This window comes from Cygnus atratus, chromosome Z, assembly GCF_013377495.2.
Source record: "Cygnus atratus isolate AKBS03 ecotype Queensland, Australia chromosome Z, CAtr_DNAZoo_HiC_assembly, whole genome shotgun sequence".
Classification (NCBI taxonomy): domain Eukaryota; kingdom Metazoa; phylum Chordata; class Aves; order Anseriformes; family Anatidae; genus Cygnus; species Cygnus atratus.
Genome location: NC_066396.1, coordinates 27902473 through 27924451, shown reverse-complemented (window position 1 = coordinate 27924451; position 21979 = coordinate 27902473). Strand labels below are relative to the sequence as shown.

The 21979-nt window shown below is 39.8% G+C and overlaps 1 protein-coding gene across 1 annotated transcript in view; it reads right to left on the bottom strand.

Moving 5' to 3' along the window:
- Positions 1–12152, bottom strand: part of DOCK8 (dedicator of cytokinesis 8) — a 95006-nt gene extending 82854 nt beyond the window's left edge. The window contains exon 1 of the mRNA XM_050716416.1: positions 11965–12152. Within this exon, the coding sequence (XP_050572373.1) occupies positions 11965–12017 (53 nt within the window). The 5' untranslated portion in view covers positions 12018–12152. The remainder of the gene's footprint in view (positions 1–11964) is intronic.
- Positions 12153–21979: the final 9827 nt, after the last annotated feature.

Here is a 21979-nt window from a genome sequence, read left to right as displayed (position 1 = left end):
TAAAAAGGGACTATAAGAACAAGATCCAAGGATGGAGGAACATTTGCATGGAAATGTATATAGATGGGAGAATCATGAAGTAAAACAGTGAAAAGTTTGGCTTAACAGGTAAAATATTAATCCTTAGCTACCCTGAGAAGTAATCCCTTCCATCTGTTGCCAGTGCAGAAGCTTCTCAGCTAGCTTTTGTTCTTTTTCTGAGCCTTCAACATGCAACTTCTCTAGTTACAACTGAAAAACACAGAACCAAAAATTCTGGAACAGAAAAAGCTATCAAATACCTACCCCTCTCCTCCACTCCCACACACAAACACACAGATTTTTGGGCAGCAATCCAGATCTTTAACTAGCAAATATGGGAATCTTGCTTAGAAGTTCTTCTCTTGCTGCCAGTGGAACTGCCTGTTCTTTTAAGTTTATAATTAGTCCTTAAGGCACCAGAGGCCAGCTTTGTTACTCACTGTTTACAGCAGTGGCTGATCTGAACTAGCAGCTAATTGGCGACTCAGGTAGGCTGTGCGTCCTTTGGCACACTCCTTCTTAGGGGTCTACCACATTAAGTCTGTATCAACTAAGGCAATAACAATCCTGTTCAATTTGGCTGAAATTTAACCACAATCTTCTCAAAAAAGATGGTGCTGGAACGAAGAGAGAAATCTAGGAGTGGAAATTGACTTCATTACACTGGGAGCTTGTTACACAGAAAAACAGGCAAGAGGTCACTTTTTATTTTTGTCCCAGGTCATGTATGCCATTCATTCAGTGAAGATTTTTCACTGCAACTTGGCTTTGCTGTTTCTCCCTCAGGAAGACATAAGCATACAAGTAATAATACTAATACTACTAATAATAAATATTTTCTAATCCTAGCAGTGGAGGAAAAGGACAACCATACTTTCTTGCCATGCAAAGAAACAGAAGACTTAGGATGTGGCCCTGATGAACCATGCTTTTATGTGCTTTTTAATCACCGTGTTCTGTGGATAATATGCAAAATATAACATTTGAGAAGAGGTTGTACATTGTTGACTGGTTGCCTATTGCAATTGGAGTGTTTCTAGGTGTAACATTTCATGTGACAGTATACTGGTACCTCCTGGAAAGCAAGGTATATAAATTAATCTTACCCGTCATTTTAGTATAGGCTTAAACTGATCATGAGAGTTTATATACTCAATACAAAGTATCTAATGAATATTTCACCTGATGCTAATTAGCAATGCTAACAGAAGATAAATTTGTGTGGAAACTTTTTTTTTTTTTTTAATGTACCCATTGGCTTAAAATCTGATGGCATTCTGCATTATATACACAAATCTTTCATTCCGAAGGGATTAAACTCAATTTATCTAAGGATAATTTTCCATGGTTGTCTCAAGAGAACTTTCTGTGTGAGCTAAAGCTCACATTAGGGCCTCCTTAAATAGGCATTTCAACTGAGAGGGCTGAAGAACACCGTTCTAACAAATGTCCCCTGATCTCTACAGAAGACTCTATCGGTATTCCCGGGCAATACTTTGTGGCTGTGCTTAGTTCTTTGTTTGTTTGTTCCTTGCTAAACTGTTTAAATGGCTTCCAAAATCCTGGATCATCTACAACAAAAAGGGCAATTTCAAAAGCATTAGTGATCACATGTGCTAGCTTTTATACTGTGACTGAAATGTAATAGAACGGCATCAGCATGTCCTTCTGGATTTTTGTTTGGTCTGCACAGTTCTACCAACTCGAAACAAGCTGATTGTGGCATAAATGTAAGGATTTATCTTTCAGGCCATGCATATCACCTGAGCTTCACAAAGACTTCATTACAAAAGTGCTACTGTAATACTGATAATTTTTTAAAAACCCATAATTATGCTAGTTGGCATGCTTTGTTTCCACTTTCCTCCTAAACAACAATTATTAATAGTAAGTGAAAGAAGGTCAGACATTAAAGATAATTATAAAGAGCACTTAAAAGTTATTCTTGGGGAAATTTTCATTTTTTCTGTGACAGGGCTGGTTATTTTGTCACTTCTTTTCTTCCCAAGATCAAGGTTGTTATTTTTATCAAGAAGGAAGGAATGTATATTTTGTATCTTTCATGACGGACTTCAAATCAAATTGACTACATATTCCAGCTGAGTCTTTCACACTGTAATAATGTAATTATTTCACAAGCCAATGGAGGAGATAATGAAAACAACACAGAATTGGAAAAAAAAAAAAAAAAAAGAGTTAATATTTTGGCCCCTCATTTCCTAAGCATACTGATTTGTAGAGGTTCAGTGTGACCTTTCTGTGGGTGACCTTTCATTTGTTTCATGAGGAAGCAGCAGAGCCCTGCTGTGGTGTTGCTAATGGCATAATGTAGGACTTATGCTGATATTGTTAGACTGGCATCTTCAACTCCTCTCCTTGTGGCCTGTGCTACCACAACTCACTCTGGAAGATGCTGCTTGGTCTTACTGTAGATGTAAGTTCTTTACGACCCAGTATTGATGGGAAGCTCATAATGCTGATGATTATCTAACTTCTGCCTCTCAGATATGTCTAAAAGCAGTGATTGATATTGGAGCTGGCACTGGGATAACACATAAAAACATACAAATTTTGCCCCACCAAGCTAACACACTAGATCAGTAACAAAAATAAAATCCTTGAATGTTTTTTTTTTTCCCAGTTATTTCTTAGAATAATATACATATTTTTTCTTTACAGCTTTAAATTTAAAGGAAAAAAAATGTCTATTAGGTCTGTGTACCTGAAAGACTTGGCACAATTTCAAGTACATGGGGAGGTACTGCCATTTTTAGAACAGAGAATTTTGATTTCAACAGAATACAGAGCAATAACTAAGATACATGTGAAAGCTGGATCTTCTGCTCAGACTCTTATAAATAAAAAAGCCCAAAGAATTTTGCACATTAACAATGATGTTGTTAAAAATAATATATTTTTGTATCTGTTGGCTATTGCTAGAAGTACAAATTCTATAGAAATTATGCTATACACACTCACACACACACATTGGGATGATGCATCATGAAAACTGCATTTCAATTCTTAATTCATCTGTAAAATGTCAAGCTTGGGAAAAGCTTAAATATTATTCTAACAGTGTTCTGGACATGAAATTTTGTTATTATAATGATTGTAAAGCTCAGCTCATGTGACTACTGAAATAAAATATACTCTTGCCAAATCCAGATTGCTTGACTTTAGGGAAAAATATTAATACTGAGACCAGGCTTGCTAACTCTTTTATAAAAAATCTCCAGGTCATTATTATTAGAGTTAGGTAACTGCATGACTTATCACATGCAAGTATTGCTCTACAAAGGTCAATAGAAAAAATGCTGTTGAAGTTTTTTTTTTTTGGTGAATTTGGCTAAACGTCTGGTTTAGTCCTAGATCTATTCTGCTGTAACTGCATTCTTGGTGGCAAACATTTAGGATGGGTATGGTATCTAGTGAGCACTTTCCAGAGGGTGGAATTTACCTGCTGCTACAAACAACAATATAGTTCTGTCTGTTTTGTTTTGTTTTGTTTTTTTAAAAAAAGGTAATCAAGTTAGAATAGAAATAAAGACAACAATGCTCAACTATGCTCATGTACAATAGTTTTAATGACCATAAAACCTAAAATAGGTTTTATGATTTTATTTTTTAATGAAATACAACATTAAATATTCTTCTTTGCTGAAAATCATGTCTGAAAATTCAAAATGCCTGGAAAGGTAAAATAAGGAATGCTTATATGTGCAAACTGGTGGATGTAAAGATGTTTCTCTTTTGCAACTTCACTTTTTTTTTTTTTTTGTGTGTAAACTTAGCATTTCCTGTGCCACAAAAACAGAACCTCATCACAGACTGCAGCTTGGACTTCCCAACGCATGTAAATGTTTGAAGTCTGAAAGGGACATAAGATTTTTGAAATGGATTCTAAATGCAGCTTTTGTGCAGAGCCTAAAGTCCATTTCTTGCTCATCTTCCAGAGATAAACCAAAACCCACAGTATTCTAATCATGCAGCACAGATTATCATGTCTGGCTTAGTGACTGCACAGATATATGTGCAGTATAAATCCAGTCTTCAACAACTGTTATAGAAAATAGATGTATTTTAAAGACAATTTGAATACCCAGTCAAATGAAGAGATTACCTTCCAGCTAACAACACCTGTCAATAACATCTGTCTCCACAGTAACAACAGCATTCTGCTTGTGTGGCCAAATGTTCTCTAAAGGCTTTGTTTCTATAGAGGCTGTTTGCTGATAAGTGGCTGCTGTTACCTTGGTTCTATAAGAGGCAGACCACTCCAGAAAAGGTAATCATAAAATTTAGGGTAAACAGTACAAAAGTAAATCACTGCAAATAACCAAGGTCATCAGCATCCTCAAAAAGTAGGAGGAGGGCATTTTCTTACTCTTTCTATTCTATTTCCTAAAAGCCACTTTTTTTTTTTTTTTTTTTTTTTTTAGGCCGGAAATGTTGTAGTCTTTTGCACAGATTACCATAAGAAAGGTCTGTAGGTCTGTGCATTTAGTCTTTGTAATGGACAACAGGATATCAAATCTAACAAGAGTGTTCTGCATAATCTTATCTTTGAAAAAATGAATGGATACTTATAGACATTTATCTCAGCACTATGAATGTATATCCTATGGCATAATCTTGGTATATAATGTTGATTACTTTGTAAACTCATTCCTGTAACTGATTTACAATCTGCCTCTGTCAGAACCAGCGTTCACAGTTCCCACCAGGATCAAGAACTTCTAAAGGATTCACATGGTGTTGCATGGGCACATGTGTTTTTGCAAATTGTTTGCTTTTCATTAACTCTGTGCTTGTACAAAATATGACAGCTTGCAATCTAATCTGAGTCTATAACATGTTTATGGGAATTTGAGAAAAACATTATAGCCATGATCATCTTTACATGCAGTTGTCTCTCTTGGGGCCTCCAGCTAGGTTCTCGCTCATATGGTCTACAGCACAGCTCACTTCCAGGTGCAGTCTGATTGTGTGGATGCATACAGGCTTTGATATAGTTGAACTTAAATGCAACAACTATTAATTGCAAAAATGTTATATGCAAATCAGCTGATACTGCTTACATTACACATAGTGACCAGCCAAACTGCACCACCTACATTTATCGTTTGCTCAAGCATGGCTGTAAAGCAAGTTTAGAAGCAGTGCACTGATGTAGATTTAGTCTAGTTTGACTACTCACTGGCAACACCCTAGCAAAGGCAAATGAATTATCTTTAGGGCTGATGAAAAGATAAACTCACAGGCATTAAGAAGTTCCCTCTATTAACTGCAGAACTATTTACTATAGACAGGATCCCTACCAAGCCTGCTTTAATATTTTTAACTATATGGTAGATTTAGGTCATAGGTCCTGCAGGTTACATCTCCCCCTTGGAGTGGAACAATACCTGTAAACATGTCCCAAATAAGAGAGACAGGATATTATACCTAAGGAAATAGCCATCTGAGGCATCTAATGGATGTTGCTTAGTCTTTCACATGCAGTGAGCAGTCATAGCTGATACAACAGGGATGAAACTGTGGTCTGAACTCCTCCTCAATTTTTCGGCTCACTCAGGTTGTCCGGAACCCAGGAAGTAGTGGGATGGGAGGTAAAGAACCTATATGCAGAGGCTGCAGTAGGGACTGGCCTTTGTGAATAGCACATGAAGGAGTAGACTTCCCTGTCATCTCTCTTCTCTGCCCCTGCTCTAGATGCATGTACAATCTATTCCTTGTGCTGAATACAAACCCAGAAGACACAAAGACACTGACACCTTAAAAGAATTAAAAATAGGGCAAATCAGCTTGCAGTAAGTCAGGAAGAAAGGAGTGACCTTTCCTGGGAAGAAGTAATGCTTAAGAAATCAGGTCTTTCATATGTATAAAGGAAACATGTCTAAAGCTGATGAATTATGTCTTGGATGAGCAGACAGTGAGGTAGTTTGAGAACTGGCTGAACAGCTGGGCCCAGAGGAGGCTCAGTGGCTTGTAGTCTAGCTGGAGGCCAGTAACAAGCAGTGTACCCCAGGGGTCAATGCTGCATCCAATCCTGTCTAACATCCTCATTAATGATCTAGACAATGGGGCAGAGTGTACCCTCAGCAGGCTTGCAGATGACACCAAACTGGGAGGAGTGGCTTGCTTTTGTGTACACAAGACTCTCTGTGTCTTGCTGCCATCCATCCAGAGTGACCTGGACAGGCTGAAGACATGGACTGACAGGAACCTCATGAAGTTCAGCAAGGAGACATGCAAAGTCCTGCACATGAGGAGGAACAACTCTGGGCATCAGGACATGCTGGTGGCCACCCAGCTGGAAAGCAGCCTGGCAGAAAAGGAGCTGGGGGTCCTAGTGAACACCAAGCTGAACACGAACTAGCAATGTGCCCTTGTTGCAAAGAAGGCTGGTGGTATATGCTGGAAGGCTACATTAAGCGAAGTGTCACCACCAGGCTGATGAAGGTGATCCTTCCCCTCTCCTCAGCACCAGTGAGGTCACACTCTGGAGTGCTGTGTCCAGTGCTGGACACCCCAGTACAAGAGAGACATGGGCATACTGGAGAGTTCAACAAAGTGCCACAAAGATGCTGAAGGGACTGGGGCACCTTTCCTATTAGGAGAAACTGAGAGAGCTGGGACTGTTCAGCCTCAAGAAGTGGAGGCTCAGGGGGGATCTTATCAATGCCTACAAATATCTGAAGGAAGGGTGCAAAGAGGACAGAGCCAGGCTTTGTGGAGTATCCCTCCTTAGAAATATTCATTGCTGTGGACATGGTCCTGGGCAACCTGCTGTAGGTGACTCTGCCTGAGCGTGGACGGGTTGGACCGGATGACCCCCACAGGTCCCTTTCAACATGAACCATTCTGTGATTCTGCAAAAGAAATGAGCTGGTAATTTGATCGGATCATACTCTACCCTGTAAACTGGGAATAGGTTATACATGTTCTGGCAATGGAGAAAAAAAAGCATGTTGAACCCAGCTGAAAAAATGGAAAAAAAATGACTATAAAAATTAATGAAAGGTGAAAACAGTGTAGTGATAACCTCAAGAGACAACTGCCCAAATATTTCCTATAGCCAAATTAAAAAGCTGTCAAACAAAACTAGCATGCAGAAGCAAGATGACAGCCTGTTCTTTATGCTCCCTGCATGTGCAAATCAAAGTAATTTCAAAAGTCATCTTCTCATTTAATTTCATGGAAGTCTATGAAAACTGTCCATTTAATATAAACTGTTAGTAAGAAGCTGTTATATATGAGATGCAAAACTTATGTACATGCCATTTTTATCTTTAATTTGTTATTACCGCTTAATATTCTCCACGCAAAATACAGAACCACTACTATTTCACACATGTAGTACATAAAAAGCAATCTGTTGCCATAGTAATTACAGATTAGATTTTTTTAGCTTCTCTTAAAAGCCATACTTATATGTATATTTATGCTTTGGATCTCAGACTAATTCAGACAGATTACTATTTGATTGCTTGAACAAACTCTTTTGAATATAAGCTTGCAAGGGCTTATTAATCAGGGTTATCATCACTCAGATTCCCATTGTGCAACTCATTTGAGTGAAACAGGATTCAGAGCTTTGATCAAGCGTGCTTTCCCTTGTGACTCTCTTTTCTGAATTAGGTTGACTCAGTAAAAATGAATACAGGATTTTTCATACTACCACTGTCCTGACAGTACACATGCTTAGACAATGGTTCAGAGGTCATATTTGATAAAAAGTAGATAACAAGTAGCTTTTAAAAGTTGATAAGCCATGAATGTGTGTTTTAGGTTTACAGCAAAAATCTGGTCTTAACTATTAACATAGTTATTTTATTGAGGTTTCTGTCATGCACTACTTTATGTAAAAAACTGACTAGGACAATTTACCACAGTTTTTGAAAAGTGCATCTTTATACTTACCACATGAGCCTGTTGTACATACAGAATATAAAAGGATTGAGGATCTCTCTGCAGCTTATTGAATATATTTAAAGTAAAACGAACAAAAAAAAATAATGAAAAGAAATATCTTGGCCTATGCAATGAAGTCTGGAAAACTATTCTAAGTAATTATTAGTTTATTATATCCATTCAGTAGGAGTTCTACTGAAATTCAATCAAAAGATACATGCTTCAATCCCATCAAGGTGATGCAGTGAACAGAAATCTGCTGTCAGAATAGGTAGGAAATGGCCTGTTCTGCCACTGAAACCATCCTGCACTGTACCTGACCCCTCTGCACTAGGCTTTGCCACTTAACAGTAATTTCTTCTGAACCTTCAGAGATAAGACTTTGTACAATACAAGAGGTTAACCTGGCTTTATTGTGTCAGGTAGGAGTAATTTTATGTATTGTTGTTATTAGTGTAGAGTTCATGGCACTATTTGAGAATGAGATAAGATTTTGACTGTAATCTTAAATTTTATTTTTAATAGGATTTCTTGAGCCAAAGGTTTGCCTTAATATATATTTTTAAATATAGATCTACGACTCTAAACTCATCCTTAAGTGTACTTCTTAAAAACTAAAAAATGAAAAAAAAAATGTTTGGCAACTGGACAATTTCAAGAACACAGAAATTCAATGGTAAAACCAAATACTAAAAATGTTTTATATCACTTGCAAATGCAAACATTGGTGGTCTGTAGAGAGAGTTCAGAAGCATGTCTGTTGCGAGGGTTTTAAATTGCATGGGTCACATGACTGAAAGTTAAGTGATATGTTAAGGGGTTGTAGTGCTGCTCTTGATAGCTTTCTGTTTTGTAATGTATCTGTTGAAATGTTTTGATTGTACAGGTAGGTGCCTAAAGCATAATTTTCTTCACTTGAAGTCAAAACAAAGTACTACTACTGTTAGATCTATGTGAAAGATAAAATAATAAACTACATTAGCTAAATAAAAGTAATAAAAATAGAAATCTCTTTAGTGAATGTTATGTTTATCCTAACCCACTGCTGAGGCAAGCTGCTTAAAATTCAGCTTGTATTGCCTCTCAGACATACATTGCTCAATTGCTACATGTTAGAGCCCACACTTTTCGACAATGATTAGTTGCTTTCTTCAGTACTTTAATAAAATTTTTTATCAACTTTCTTGGTTTCTGGTTAGAAATTTTGTGATGGAAAAGTAGAAACATTTACAACATGCAGTCCAGGTACCTTTAAATTATTATCTAGGATTTACTCGATTCAGCATGGACAATCAGCTTTTTCATGTTCCGTGGTGGTTTCTGAAAACTATGGACCCCTAGCACTCCCAGACAGCACCAAAAACATCTCCCAGTAGTGCACAGTAAGGAGGATTTTCTTCCCCTTCCTTTGCCCTGTGCAGGAAGCCATTTGGAAAGACAGGTATAGCTTATTTTCTTTCAAGTGATACCTTTATATGTTCTTTGAAATGACGTCTAAGTTGTACACAAATTTAATTTCTCATGTAATAGTAATAAATATTATTTGAATAGGACGTTTTCTGTGGTCTTACTGAGTTTTCAGCCACTCAGCTCTAGGTAGTACACAAATAAGTTTTAAGAATGTTGCCTAGCATGAGGGACACTCATTTAAGGGCTTGCTCCTTCACTCTGCATATAAGATGAACATCGTTATATATAAAAGTTACCCCATTAAAACAGAAGGAACTACTCACACATGCGTGCATTAAAAACACATGTGCAAGTCTTTGCAGGATTAAAAAAGGCAGGAAGCAACAGGTTGGGGCAACAAACACAAGATAGGTGGAAGGAAAAATAAAATGATAGGAAGACATGGTTATGTGGGCAGGTTGCATATGCAGTCTACACATCTGTACTTATTTTAAAGTCTGATTTTAAAGTTTGACCTTATTTTAAACAATTATGATGCTTGTCATGTAATAGTCATTCCTGAAGCATCTGCAACCCCATTGCACATGATCAAGGACTCATGCTAACTTTAAATCATGACACCAGAGCACTAACACAACATTTTGGATTATGCCACTGCTAATTTTTTACAGAACAGTGGTCAGCACAGCTTGCAAGATGTTTGGATACCTACCATGCTTTCCACAAACACAAAAGGCTCACCCATAAGATCATGGAGGCAGCCAGTGTTGTTGTACTGAGGAACCTGTAAAACTCTACTGGTCCTCACTGAAAACTGCATAGCTTAGTCAAGTCACTGGTGAGAGAAAGAACAAGAAAGAGAAGAGCTTGCATATGTATCTGTAGTGAATGGAGAGTAATTATACAGACAATGTAATAACTCCTGTAAATGATGCCTTGCTGGTAATGACCAACTTTCATTAAGAGTTGTATTTTGAAGAAGTAAGCTCAGGAGCTCTGAAGAAAGGGGAACAAAGTTTTATAGCTTTAGAACAGCCTTTTGTGTACAGACAAGTAAATTTAGACAGTGACTTAATATTCCTCTTATTTTGAAGATTCCTTTCAAAAAAAAAAAGAAGAAAAAAAAGAAGAAAAAAAAAGCTTCTTGTGAAAAATACTACTCTACTGTCAGTAAAACAAACCACACTTGGGTCATGCAAAAATGGCCTGGTTCTTCTGAAGAAAGGGAAACATGATGTTCTGCTAGCAAATACACATCATTCCTACCAAAGTGTAAAAGAGAATATTCTTACTTGCCAAATAAACACGCAGGTTGTTAAAATGGAACTACAGCCAGAACACAATGAGTAACATATTTGAACATTTGACTTTCTACCAAAAACACTGAATATTTTGCTATCAGATCAAAATAAAAATAAATAAAAATAAAATCCAAATGGTTTAATTTCACAACAGTTCTTACTAGTGAAACTTTTGTCAGCCGTTGTGAAACAATGCCAGATTAATTGGTATGACTGCACGCCTTTGCAAGGCTTTAGTCACACAGATGAACAGTGACCATCACCACAGCTGGGAAAAGCTGCCAGAAAGCTGACCCTAAAAATAGGAAGAAAAAAATAATAATCCAAGTCCTCTAAATATCTGCCAGTTACAGTATATTCAAACAAACCTCCAAATGATCAGAAAACATGGCAGGACCCTGCAGGGAACCGCTCATCTGATGGCTTCTCAATATGATATCTCACCCTTGTGTATATTCCCCATACATTTAAAATGAATTCTCAAGGGACAAGGAAAGGTACACTGATGTGTACTCTGCCATGGGAAAGGCATATCACAGTGGAGCTAATTTTATCCTCTGTAACTGAAAACCCCAAGTCTTCCAATAAATTGCTGGGGAGGTGGAGTTTCTGTGCATACTTTTCTCTCTGGCTCAGAGATTGGCCTTTTCCTCAGTTTATATTACCATTGTGCTATTTGCTCTTTTACGTGTCAGCAAACTCAGTTACCTTGTACTTACATCAACACCCTGGAAACATACATTTTGTCTCAAACAACAATGCTCTTGAAAAGCTGGCCTGTGTTTTCCTTTAACAGTGTGAAAATAATTGTCTTGCTTTCCTAGGAGCAGAGAGACCAGCTGAGAGTCACCACTTCCCTGGGAAAAGACCCCGGAGCCTAGCAGACTGCAAGCTCAGAGTTTGCTGTTCAACAGCTAACTCACCCACTTGATTCAACGGGGGAGAGAAGGATACATTTATTTCTAATCAGAAGGATTTTTTCTTTTCATAGATGAAAGGGTAAAAGGAAAAAAAAAAAAAAAAGCGCACGGAGGGATGCCACCGCGGTACGGACGCCCTACATAAACCCTCAGTTTGCGAGGTGCGACGCTTTCAGCCTCAGATCTTTTTGCTGCTGCGTGCGGAGAGGAGAAGGAGGAGAAAGAGGAGGAGGAGGAGGAAGAGAGGGAGGAAGAAGAGGAGCCCCCACCTGCCCTCGGCAGGCGCGGGGGCGGCGGCAGAGCCCGGCTGCCAGCAGCAGGCAGGCGGCTCCGCGGCCGGGGGGCTCCGTCCCGTCCCGTCCCGTCCCGTCCCACCGCGGGGGTCTCTCTCTCACCTGTTGATTTTCAGGGCAAACGCCCTCCTCTCTGCGGCGGGCAGAGTCGCCATACGGCCGCCGCGGAGGGCAGAAGCCGGCTGCACGCACGTCGGGCGCCTGGGTTATTATTTATTATTATTATTACTACTACTTATTGCATGCTGCGGGCTACACAGCCGGCGGCCGTCTGACAGCTCTTGGGTGGCAACTTCCGCATTTCACCTTCCTCACCGAAATCGGCCCAAGTGGGAGGGCTCTGCCGCTCGGCACCGACGGCTTCTCGCCCCGCTCCCCCGGGACGGGGGGCTCCGGCGACCCCACCGCGCCCCGCAGCCGCCCCGCAGCCCCCGCTCCCTCCCGGATCCTTCCGAGGGATCCAGAAGGGATCGGCAGAGAAAGCAGGAATTCGACCGGGAGAATTTGCCGTGGAGAATTCACCTCGCACCTGTGGGTGAAAACCTGTGGAAAGTGTTGAGCATCCCCGCCAACACCCCCAGCCCCTTTCACTGGGGAGCCGTGGTGTTGGTGTTGCACACCCGCAGACTGCCATTTGCATGCGTGGGAATAGCTGGGATCACTCCTCTGTCCCCCCAGCACGGTGATGGAAGGGTTCAGACAGGTGGAGGTGGCAAGGTCGGGAGCACGTTAGGGTCAATACCTGGGTATTGAATACATGCGAGCCACAAGCCACATCTGCAAGGAGGAGCACACCTCACCTCAATGAAATGTCACCTCACGTCAATGAAATGTCTCATTTCACCTCAGTGAAATGCAGGTTTAAAGCTTGTGAAGCCAAGGATTAAGCTGTAAATAGATGCCACTTCTTGACCTGTGATGATATTTTGCCGATACACACATGCACTCTGGATATATCTCCCTCTTACCCCTTAAGTACTTGACTAGTAAGGAAAACCTACAAATACCAACACCAGATACCAGCTAAGTTTGGCTCTAAGCAGGCACCACTACCGTACTTGCAGCTTGACTCTTTTAAATGTCCATTTTTAGTAAGTATCTTGTGGTTGTGTTGCAAAGCGATGTTTCCTGATTGGTATGCTTCTCTCGGCCTTGGTGCAGATTTCACTGCTACTGCAAATAAGCAGAACTCAGGCTTCGCTGAAAGGGGAAACAGAAGCCAGAAATGTTTTCTGTAAATGAATTCTGGGGTAGCAGAGGTAATTCAGTTTAGGTTGTCCGGTCTTTATTAAATCATTGCCTTGGAGGCAACAACATTAGGATTCAGCTGTTGAAAGGCAGTCACAGCTTGTTTCTCCGTTCCCAGTGAGCTGAAGGGTATCTACAGGTAAACAGAGTAAGTCGACTGAAGCAAGGAATGGAAAAATATCATGCCGTGCAGATCTAAAATTGTATTACCAACAATTACCTTTGACTCTACAGGATTCACCAATTTTAAGAGCACTGTTAGTACGGCTGGTCTTGAATATGAATGTTAACCCATATGGCCTTCAAAGAGCACTATCTACATGTCCTTACAGACGGGCTGAAATGCTGAAGAGCTGTAAGATTTAACAACAAAAACAACAGAAGTAAATAAATGGAAAATGGAAACAAATATAGACATGTTTAGGGGAAAAACATGCAAAGATCTACAGCAGAATGAGATCTTGGAGACAGGTTTGAAAAACTGAGAAAGAAAATACTGAAATCTACTATTAATACACTGTTATTAACTGGAAAACAATTGCTTTGGGAAGAATACATTAGAAACTTTTTTGGACAGAACTTACCCACCACACCCATCCTTTCTTTACGTCACCAAGATAAAGCTAGCGCCACTTACCTACTTGTAATTTCAACTTAGTTATCACTTGGTTACAAATCAGTCATAACTGTGATCCGGCATGTGTGTCGGTCTCAAGAAAACTGTTGAGTGTCAGAGATACTGGACGAGGCAAGATAGTGCTTTGCACTGCCTTACTTCTGCACACTTGCGTGCGTCTGTTGAAACTTGATCACTCCTTCCGAACTCTTTCCAGTGCTCAACCCAGCTGTGGGTTTAATAGATATTTTACTACCATGCAAGAAACTCCACATGTGCAACCTGCCCTCTGACAGGCCATTTGCAATCTCCTTGTGTCAACAGTGAAAAAACAAGAACAATTAAACATTTTTTAATAGACCCATGCAATTTTAATTGATACGCCTATTTTTTGAGAGCTTAATTTGACATAAAATGCACACACAATTGACACAAAACACCCAATGCTTGATTTTTCTTGGAGCACTTCACATGCATTTCTTACCTACTCTAGTTGGAGTCAAGGGCCTCAGCACCTTTGAAAGCTATGCATCAGAAATGAGCTGAAATATTTACTTTAGTATCCTGGCCTCCCTAGATCACTTACTCTTTTTGATATTACTCAGAATTGGTATATAAAAGAACTTATTTTCTCTTATTTGCTTTTTTTCTTTTCAGAATTTTAGCTTAGACATTGATATAAACCACACTCTTCTTAAGATGCCATGAAATAAACACCAGTTTGTCCATTTTCTGTGTTGTTCAGACTCATTGCAGAACAGACAGGAGACATTACTTATGTCCTCTTCACACATGTTGAGATGGTCTCTCTCAGCTCAACTGCATTCTAACTCCTCTGTAAAAGGAGTAGTGGAGGAAAAACTCCATTTGCAGTTTTTCAGCAGTACAAGGTTACTGCTATCACATGCAATTGTTTTCGGGTAGCTTAAACCTGAATTATGGATAGCCTGTCATTAGAAGAGCTACATGTCCACAGAAGTCAGGTCTCTTGTTTCTCAAAATATTGCTTCTAAAAACCATAGCCGTCCTTTCATTGTTTAATTTCTAAAGCCTCCATGAAGTGCTATGCATTTTCTAACTATGAGTCTGTTTCTAGCAGCTTACAAGCAAAGGAGGAGAAAAGCAAGCAATGAAAAATAAGCAAGTAGCTCCCTTAACCATTCTGTACATTGTCTGGATGTAGAGACAGTAGGACAAAAGTTTTGGCAATAAATAGGTTTCACACCCATCTTTCTGTTCACTGTAGGCCCAATCAAAGGAATAGGACTTTGTCATTCTTCCTTTACTGAAGTGTATGGTTAATTGGGTTTGGGGTGTTGGTTTTGTTGTTTGTTTGTTTGAAGACAGGACCATTCTTCTATTTCTAGCTGTGTCTTCAGAACTGCTAACTATTCAAGAAGAAATCACTACCTCAATTTTTATGCTATAAAAAAAGTACAGGCTTTATCTTAACAGCTCATGTGGTACCTTCTTTGATTGCCAAATTTGGCCACACAAATTGAGGTGGCAGTAATGCATATAACATCTCAATCTCACAAATACACCCATTTATGAATGACACAACTATTTATTTTGCAGTTTCCCACTTTTTTTTTTTTCTTAAACAAGGACAAAAGGATAATTCAAAAATAATTTGTCATGTGGGAAAAAGCACCTGAAGAGAAACAAAAAACTAGGGTGTTGTGGTTTAACCCCAGCAGGCAGCTAAGTACCACACCCTTTAATTAATCACTACCCTTCAATTAATACGCAGATATCGTTCACTTAGTTTGTAGACCACCCCCATGAAATGCCCTTAAAATTTTCATACAATGTCTACTGAGTTCTTTCAGTCCATGACTTAGATTCTACCTGTTGTGGTGGCCGCTCAGGACAGGAGAGGTGGTGTGTTGCATGGAGTTACTAGACACCAAGGCCAGCTCAGGTTGAGTCACTGCTGCACTTGCACTGCTTCTTGTGAGACTCATGCTCTGTTGGTTTGAGTGGTTCCTGCTACAGAACTTCCTATAACATGTGACTCAGATTGGGTTGAATGGGTTACAACAATTTAAAGGTATATCCATCACAATCTCCACCCCTGGACCCCTCTGACCAGGCTACAGGGTTCCACATTGCAATGAGCTCCTCCCCTTGCCCCTGGCCTGGCTAGCAGCAGAGGGTTCCTCCTATAGCACTTCCTATAAAATGCAGCTCAAATCATGGGTTACAGCAGTTTGAAGGCATATCTATTACAATCTCTACACTTTCTGCTTTTGGACCAAGCCATAGGGGTTGACATTGCAATGAACACCTCCCCTCGCCCCTGCTCCAACCTGGGCTTGTCCATTGGCCACAGTCCCTTAGAGGTGCACCTGCTCCGGCACGGCCTTACCAGGAGCCACAGCCTCTTCAGAGGCCTACCTGCTGTGGCATGGACATATCCACAGCCACAGCCGCCTCAGGGTGTACCTCCTCTGGCATGGAGACATGGGACCTTCAGACGTCCCTTCAGACACCTCCTGTGTTGTGGTCTCACCCACAGCCACAGACACTTTGAGGTGTATTCTGTCATGGCCTTATCCATGGGCATGGACACTGCAAGGTGCACCTGCTGTGGCATGGACATCTCCACGGCCACAGATACTTCAAGGTGCACTTGCTCCATTGGGGCTTATCCATGGCCAGAGATGCTTCGGGGTGTACGTCTCCCACGTGGGCTCACCCACAGGTCTCTGTCCCTCTGACTCGAGTTCACTCTGGAGCCCCAGCCTGTCCAGTAGAGATGCACAGGGACAGCAGTGATGCCTTGGCCATCTGTCAGCCCAGGTGCATGGTCACAGCTGTTATCAAAATGTTCCCAGCTGAGCACCATGGCTGCGTGCTCACCCTCCCCAGCTGGGATGGAGGAGAGAGTTGGAAAGATAAAAGTGCAAGAAATCATGGGTTGAGATAAGGTTCCCCTTCCTCCCATCAGCAGGCAGGTGTTCAGTCACTTCTAAGAAGCAAGGCTCATCATGCAGAACGGTTTCTTGGGAAGACGAATAGCATCACCCCAAATGCGCCTGCTCTTCCTCCTTCTTCACATCATCTTTTATTGCTGAACAGGACATCATATAGTGTGGGACATCTCTGTGGTCAGTTGGGATCCACTGTCCTGGCTGTGTCCCCTCCCAGCTCCTTGTGCACCCCCAGCCTCCTTGCAGGCAGGGCAGCATGAAAAGTCCTTGGCTCTGTGTAAGCACTTCTCCTCAACAACTAAAACATCAGTGTGTTATGAACACTATTTTCATAAAAAATCCAAACCATAGCAACATACAAGCCTCTATAAAGAAAACTAACTCTATCCCAGTCAAAACCATGACACAGGGTTTCCATGGCTGCTAGTATGTTGTATATTGTCTAGTATATTGTCTTTAGAAGACGTTTAGATGTAGAGCTTAGTGATATGGTTTAGTGGAGGACTTGTTAGTGTTAGCTCAGAAGTTGGACTAGGTGATCTTGGAGGTCTCTTCCAACCTAGATGATTCTGTGATATTCAGCAGCTACAGCCCAAATATATAGATCGTTAGAAGTTTTCATCTTTTTGGATGAACTGAATTATCAGCAGCCTACTTCATCAAATGAGAAGCAAAAGTCATCAAGTATTCTTTTTCATCTATTATTTCACCACTTTTTTTTTTGGTTTGTTTTGTGAAAAAAAAAAAAAAAAGGAATTCTGTCATGCAAGTTTACATATTTTTAACTCATTGGATTACTATCAGATGAGATGTTAGCAGGCGGACTTTTTAAACTATCTGATCCAATAAAATTTTGTCAATAGTGTTGCTTCAGCTTATTATTAAACACTGTCATTGTTTGAATTCCTGCAACTAACAAACCTACTGTATACAAGGTCATGAAGTGTAATCATGTCTTTAGAAAAAGAAGTAGGAAGGTCTTTCCAGTCAAGAGGTAAAAAAAGTCATCAAACCAAGTTTGAGTGAAGGGAGAAAAAAAATCAAAATAAAGCAAAGAAAATAATGCAATTTGGAACACATGGTGATTTTCCACACCTGGCTTGCTTGGATGGCAGCAGATGCTGGGCAGTCTTGCATACAATACACTAGAAAGCATGATTTCATTCCCCATCTCCTCAGCCCCATCCTCCTGTCACAGACACAAGCATCCCAAACTGTGATCCTAACGATTGCTTCTTCACGCAGCACCACATTTCAGCCCTAGAATCCTTCATAAAGGCATGCATCCCCTGAACCCCACTGCATTTTCAAATGTTCTCACTCTGCTTTGGTCTCACTCCTGCATCCTGGGCAGCAGGAGGTGGGACACCAGCAGCTGGGCAGGGTGAGGAGCTGCAAGGCCAGCCTCCAAAGGCAGCGAGGTGCTGCTGACTGCTTGTAGTGCCAGAGCAGCTACGGTCCTGACTGCTGCGTGTAATTGTCAGAGCTGGCAAGGGATTGGGAAGCACTGGAAGGGACAATAAACAGCGTGTCTATGCGCCATCTACCGGGGGCTTTTTTCTGTAATGACACGCATTTCTAAAACCCTTTTTCCTTAAAAGTGTAAATAAGGAATCACTTGTTTACTGGCAGTCATATCCCTGAAAAAATGCTATTGCATGGCAGGGTGCCTACCACTAAACATGACTTTTGTCATGGCCCAGGACAGGCAGGGATGATGAAGCCCTGCTGAGGCTCTGAGCGTCCCTTGCTCTTTGCCGAAGACATGCCTTTGATGAACTGTCAGAAGCTGAATTAAGTCCACAGGAATATTCTCAGTATCTTTTCAAAGGATAACTTTGCATCCTTGGCAAAATACACCAGCAGTATGCAATTTCAGTAAAGAATAACTGTTACCTGATCACCGCATGAGAATATTTGGAGGTTCACATCAATGGGAAAACTGTGATGATCTCAGTAACCGCCAGCAGCACACAATGACTGATGTTTGCTAACACGACACCCTCCTACAACGCTGCTGGCTCATGTAGCCAGTGCCACTACGCACTCAGCTAAGGGAAGCTGGATCTGGTCATTTGCAGTGCTCTCCTTGGCATAAATTTCAGTAATGTCTAAGATCACTTCCAGTTTAATAAGAGAAAAACTCTTATATGAAAATTAGGAGGCTAAATCTAAGAAAAGTGTACTTTTCTACTACTCCTACTTATGTGTGAAAGAAATTGGCAAAGAAATTCTCAACCATCCTTTAAAAAACAAAACAAACAAACAAACCAAAAAACCCACCCACCCACCCAACAACAACAACAAAAAAACACTTCTATCTTTAAGTTTCATTTCTGTGTTGGTGAAACATAAGAAAGGGAACTTAGACCACACTGCAGCTGCCTTTTCATAGAACACTTGATTCTAGAAACAAAGCAGTAGCCTACGTGAATCTTCTTTTTTTCCATTCTTTTACCATTAATTTATACAAATTCTTCTGTAGAAATATAAATATTATAGGCAGAACTCTCAACAGAACACTCACATTCAGAGTAAACATCACTTAGGTGGAGGCAACGCTGATAGGTAATATATTCCATTATAACAACCATCCTCTTACGTACAATTAGGGAACTTGCTAGGTTGTATATGTTGATATTCAAATTCTGACTATAGGCCATGCATCTGTTCAAATATTGTGTTTCATTAAAACAAATTAAAGCATAACGTCATATTACACTCCACTCATAAAAAGCAGAAGTGTCAAAAAGTAGGTGTACTGACTGAAGTAACACTGTTGCTTTTAAAAGCATTTCCTTGTCTTAGATTGCATGTTAATGATGTGTTCATTAAAAAAGAAAAAAAATAATATAAAAATCCGGCTATCACCTTTTATCAGGGAGTTAATATTTCAATATTCAAGTCATTTTCAGAGTTCCACATGGGCAGAACCTTACCTCATTATTGAACCTCGCTACAATGCAGCAGCTACAGAGGTCTGACAGCACCTGAATTGCTTCTCTGAGTCAGGTCAGCACATGCTGATGACACTGACTTTCCACATACATAGCGCCAGGAATCCATCACAGTATTTGCAGGATCTGGGCCAGCATTATATCTTTTACCTACTGTAGCTTTTTTACCAGTTATTACTGGACATCATTTCTCAGAAGATTGCTCAAGCAAAAGGTTTTCAAACCCTCTTTATTTGTCTCTTTATTTCCTGTGTGTCCACACTGGGCGTAGCAGAAACATCCACAAGTACATTCATAACAATTGTCATGAGAAGTTCTCAATCTACATACAAATAAGAAAATAGAATCTAAATATAGATAAGAACATAGAGAAAGCTTAACAGAAATACTTAAACAGCATTCACAGGCAAGAAAGAAGTTAATGTACCCAGGGCAGTATGCAAATCACACTAAGGTTATGCCTCTGCTTAGCAGTTTATATTTTGAGATATACATGGGGCTGTTAAGCAACTACTGAACTCATCACAAAACTGAAAATTTCAGTTCCTTCATTGTTTTGCAGGTTAAATAACATCAGAAAATCTGGTATTGTTGTATTGATTTGCAGCAACACCTTTCTCTGGGATGCTGAACTACACTTTATAACATACACTATTAATACCGTACGGAAACCTCCTTCTCCAGAAGGCATGATGCTTTAAGACTGTTATATTCTATATACCACTGAAATGTCAATGATTTTATTTTCCTGTTGTTTTAACTGCATCATGCTTCCATTATTGATACATGATACAGCAGCAATTTGCAATCTCTTGCAACATTCTTCAGTACATCCTTTTGCTTACTTTCATGGCTCTTACAGTCTTGTTTCCTAGTTCTCTTAAAAGAGTAACAGCCTAAATAAACATTTCTATCCCTTGTTGAAATCAGTCTGAAACAAACTACTTGCTTGCACTGAGATCTTCAGAATTTTGGAAGGTACTAACTTACTTAAACTGCAGCCAAAACCACCTAAACTAACGGTTAAATATGACTTCCTGCAACCTATCAACACTTCACCGCTTTCTGATGGTGTGACTGGAAGAGAAATATCTTAGAATAAACCACTCTGACTGTGCCACCCAGTTTGCTGTGTTCATTTTAGTGGCTACCACAACAAAATATGCAGGCTTTGCATTTAAATTCACGTAGCAGGCCTTACTACAAAGTTCAACAGAAATCCGAGGACAGCTAATACAGCAAAATTCTGATGTTTGAATATAAACTTTCAAGAAATTTGAAAGGAAACCCAGAATCCACATTATTTATTTTGGGTAATTTTGTTCCAAAGAAACGTAACCACCTGTGCCATGTGAACTAATGAAAAACAGAACAGCTTAAAGAGCCAGGACACTGGTCTCATCATCTCTTTTTTCCCCAGTATGTCTCACTGACATGTAAATGAATTTTCAGTATTAAAACTATCTGATTTTTGAAGACAATTTACAGCCTTTTTTTATGCTCTGTCATGCTAACATGTCAGTTTCCAACACCTCTCTGATTATTTTCTTCCTTTTGTCCACAGCTTTCTCACAGTGGAAATCTTTACAACTTTTGTTAATTAATCCCTTAATAGCAGCAGTATGAAAAACTGGGCAGTCTCAGGACAGCAGAAGCATATGCCATTGGAATTTGCTTTCAGAATTCAAACAAAGACAGACAGTCTTGAAAAGCAGATCAAGATTTTTCCCTTAAAACACGATCTGTAACGTTGACCTGGCCTAAACAAGAATGCAAAAAGGTGTATCATATCTTGTATTGGTCCTAAAACTCTAGAAATAAACAGGTTGCATGCTTATACGATATAAGGAATGGATGAGATTTACTGCCTTCCACAATTACAGCAACAGAAACTCCACAACTAATTTCTGTCAGGTATCCTTATTTGTTGATGATACCTAAGTCTGTTAGCTTGTTAAACTCTAGGCTTTCACGCTCAGGCCTCTACTGAAATTGTATCAAACAGGCAGAAGATTTATAGTGTAGGAGAACGTGAATTATTTTAACTACAAGCAGAGCAAAAACAAACAGACAAACCAAAAAAAAAAAAAAACCAACCTACATTTCTCTAAAAAATCAAGAGCATAATAATTTGCTTTTGAACTTTCCTTATTACCTTAATATCTAGACAATCACATAGCTACAGGTATTTCTGTCGGAATAAATAGTTGTACATGCATGACAAGCTGAACTAATGCATCATATAACTACTTTTATCATTTTTAGATCAGATTTTTACACGTTTATGACTGAAGTAGGAATTAAGCTCTTTAACAGAGAGAAATATCATTCATGTCACAGGGATGTTTTAACCTGTAAAA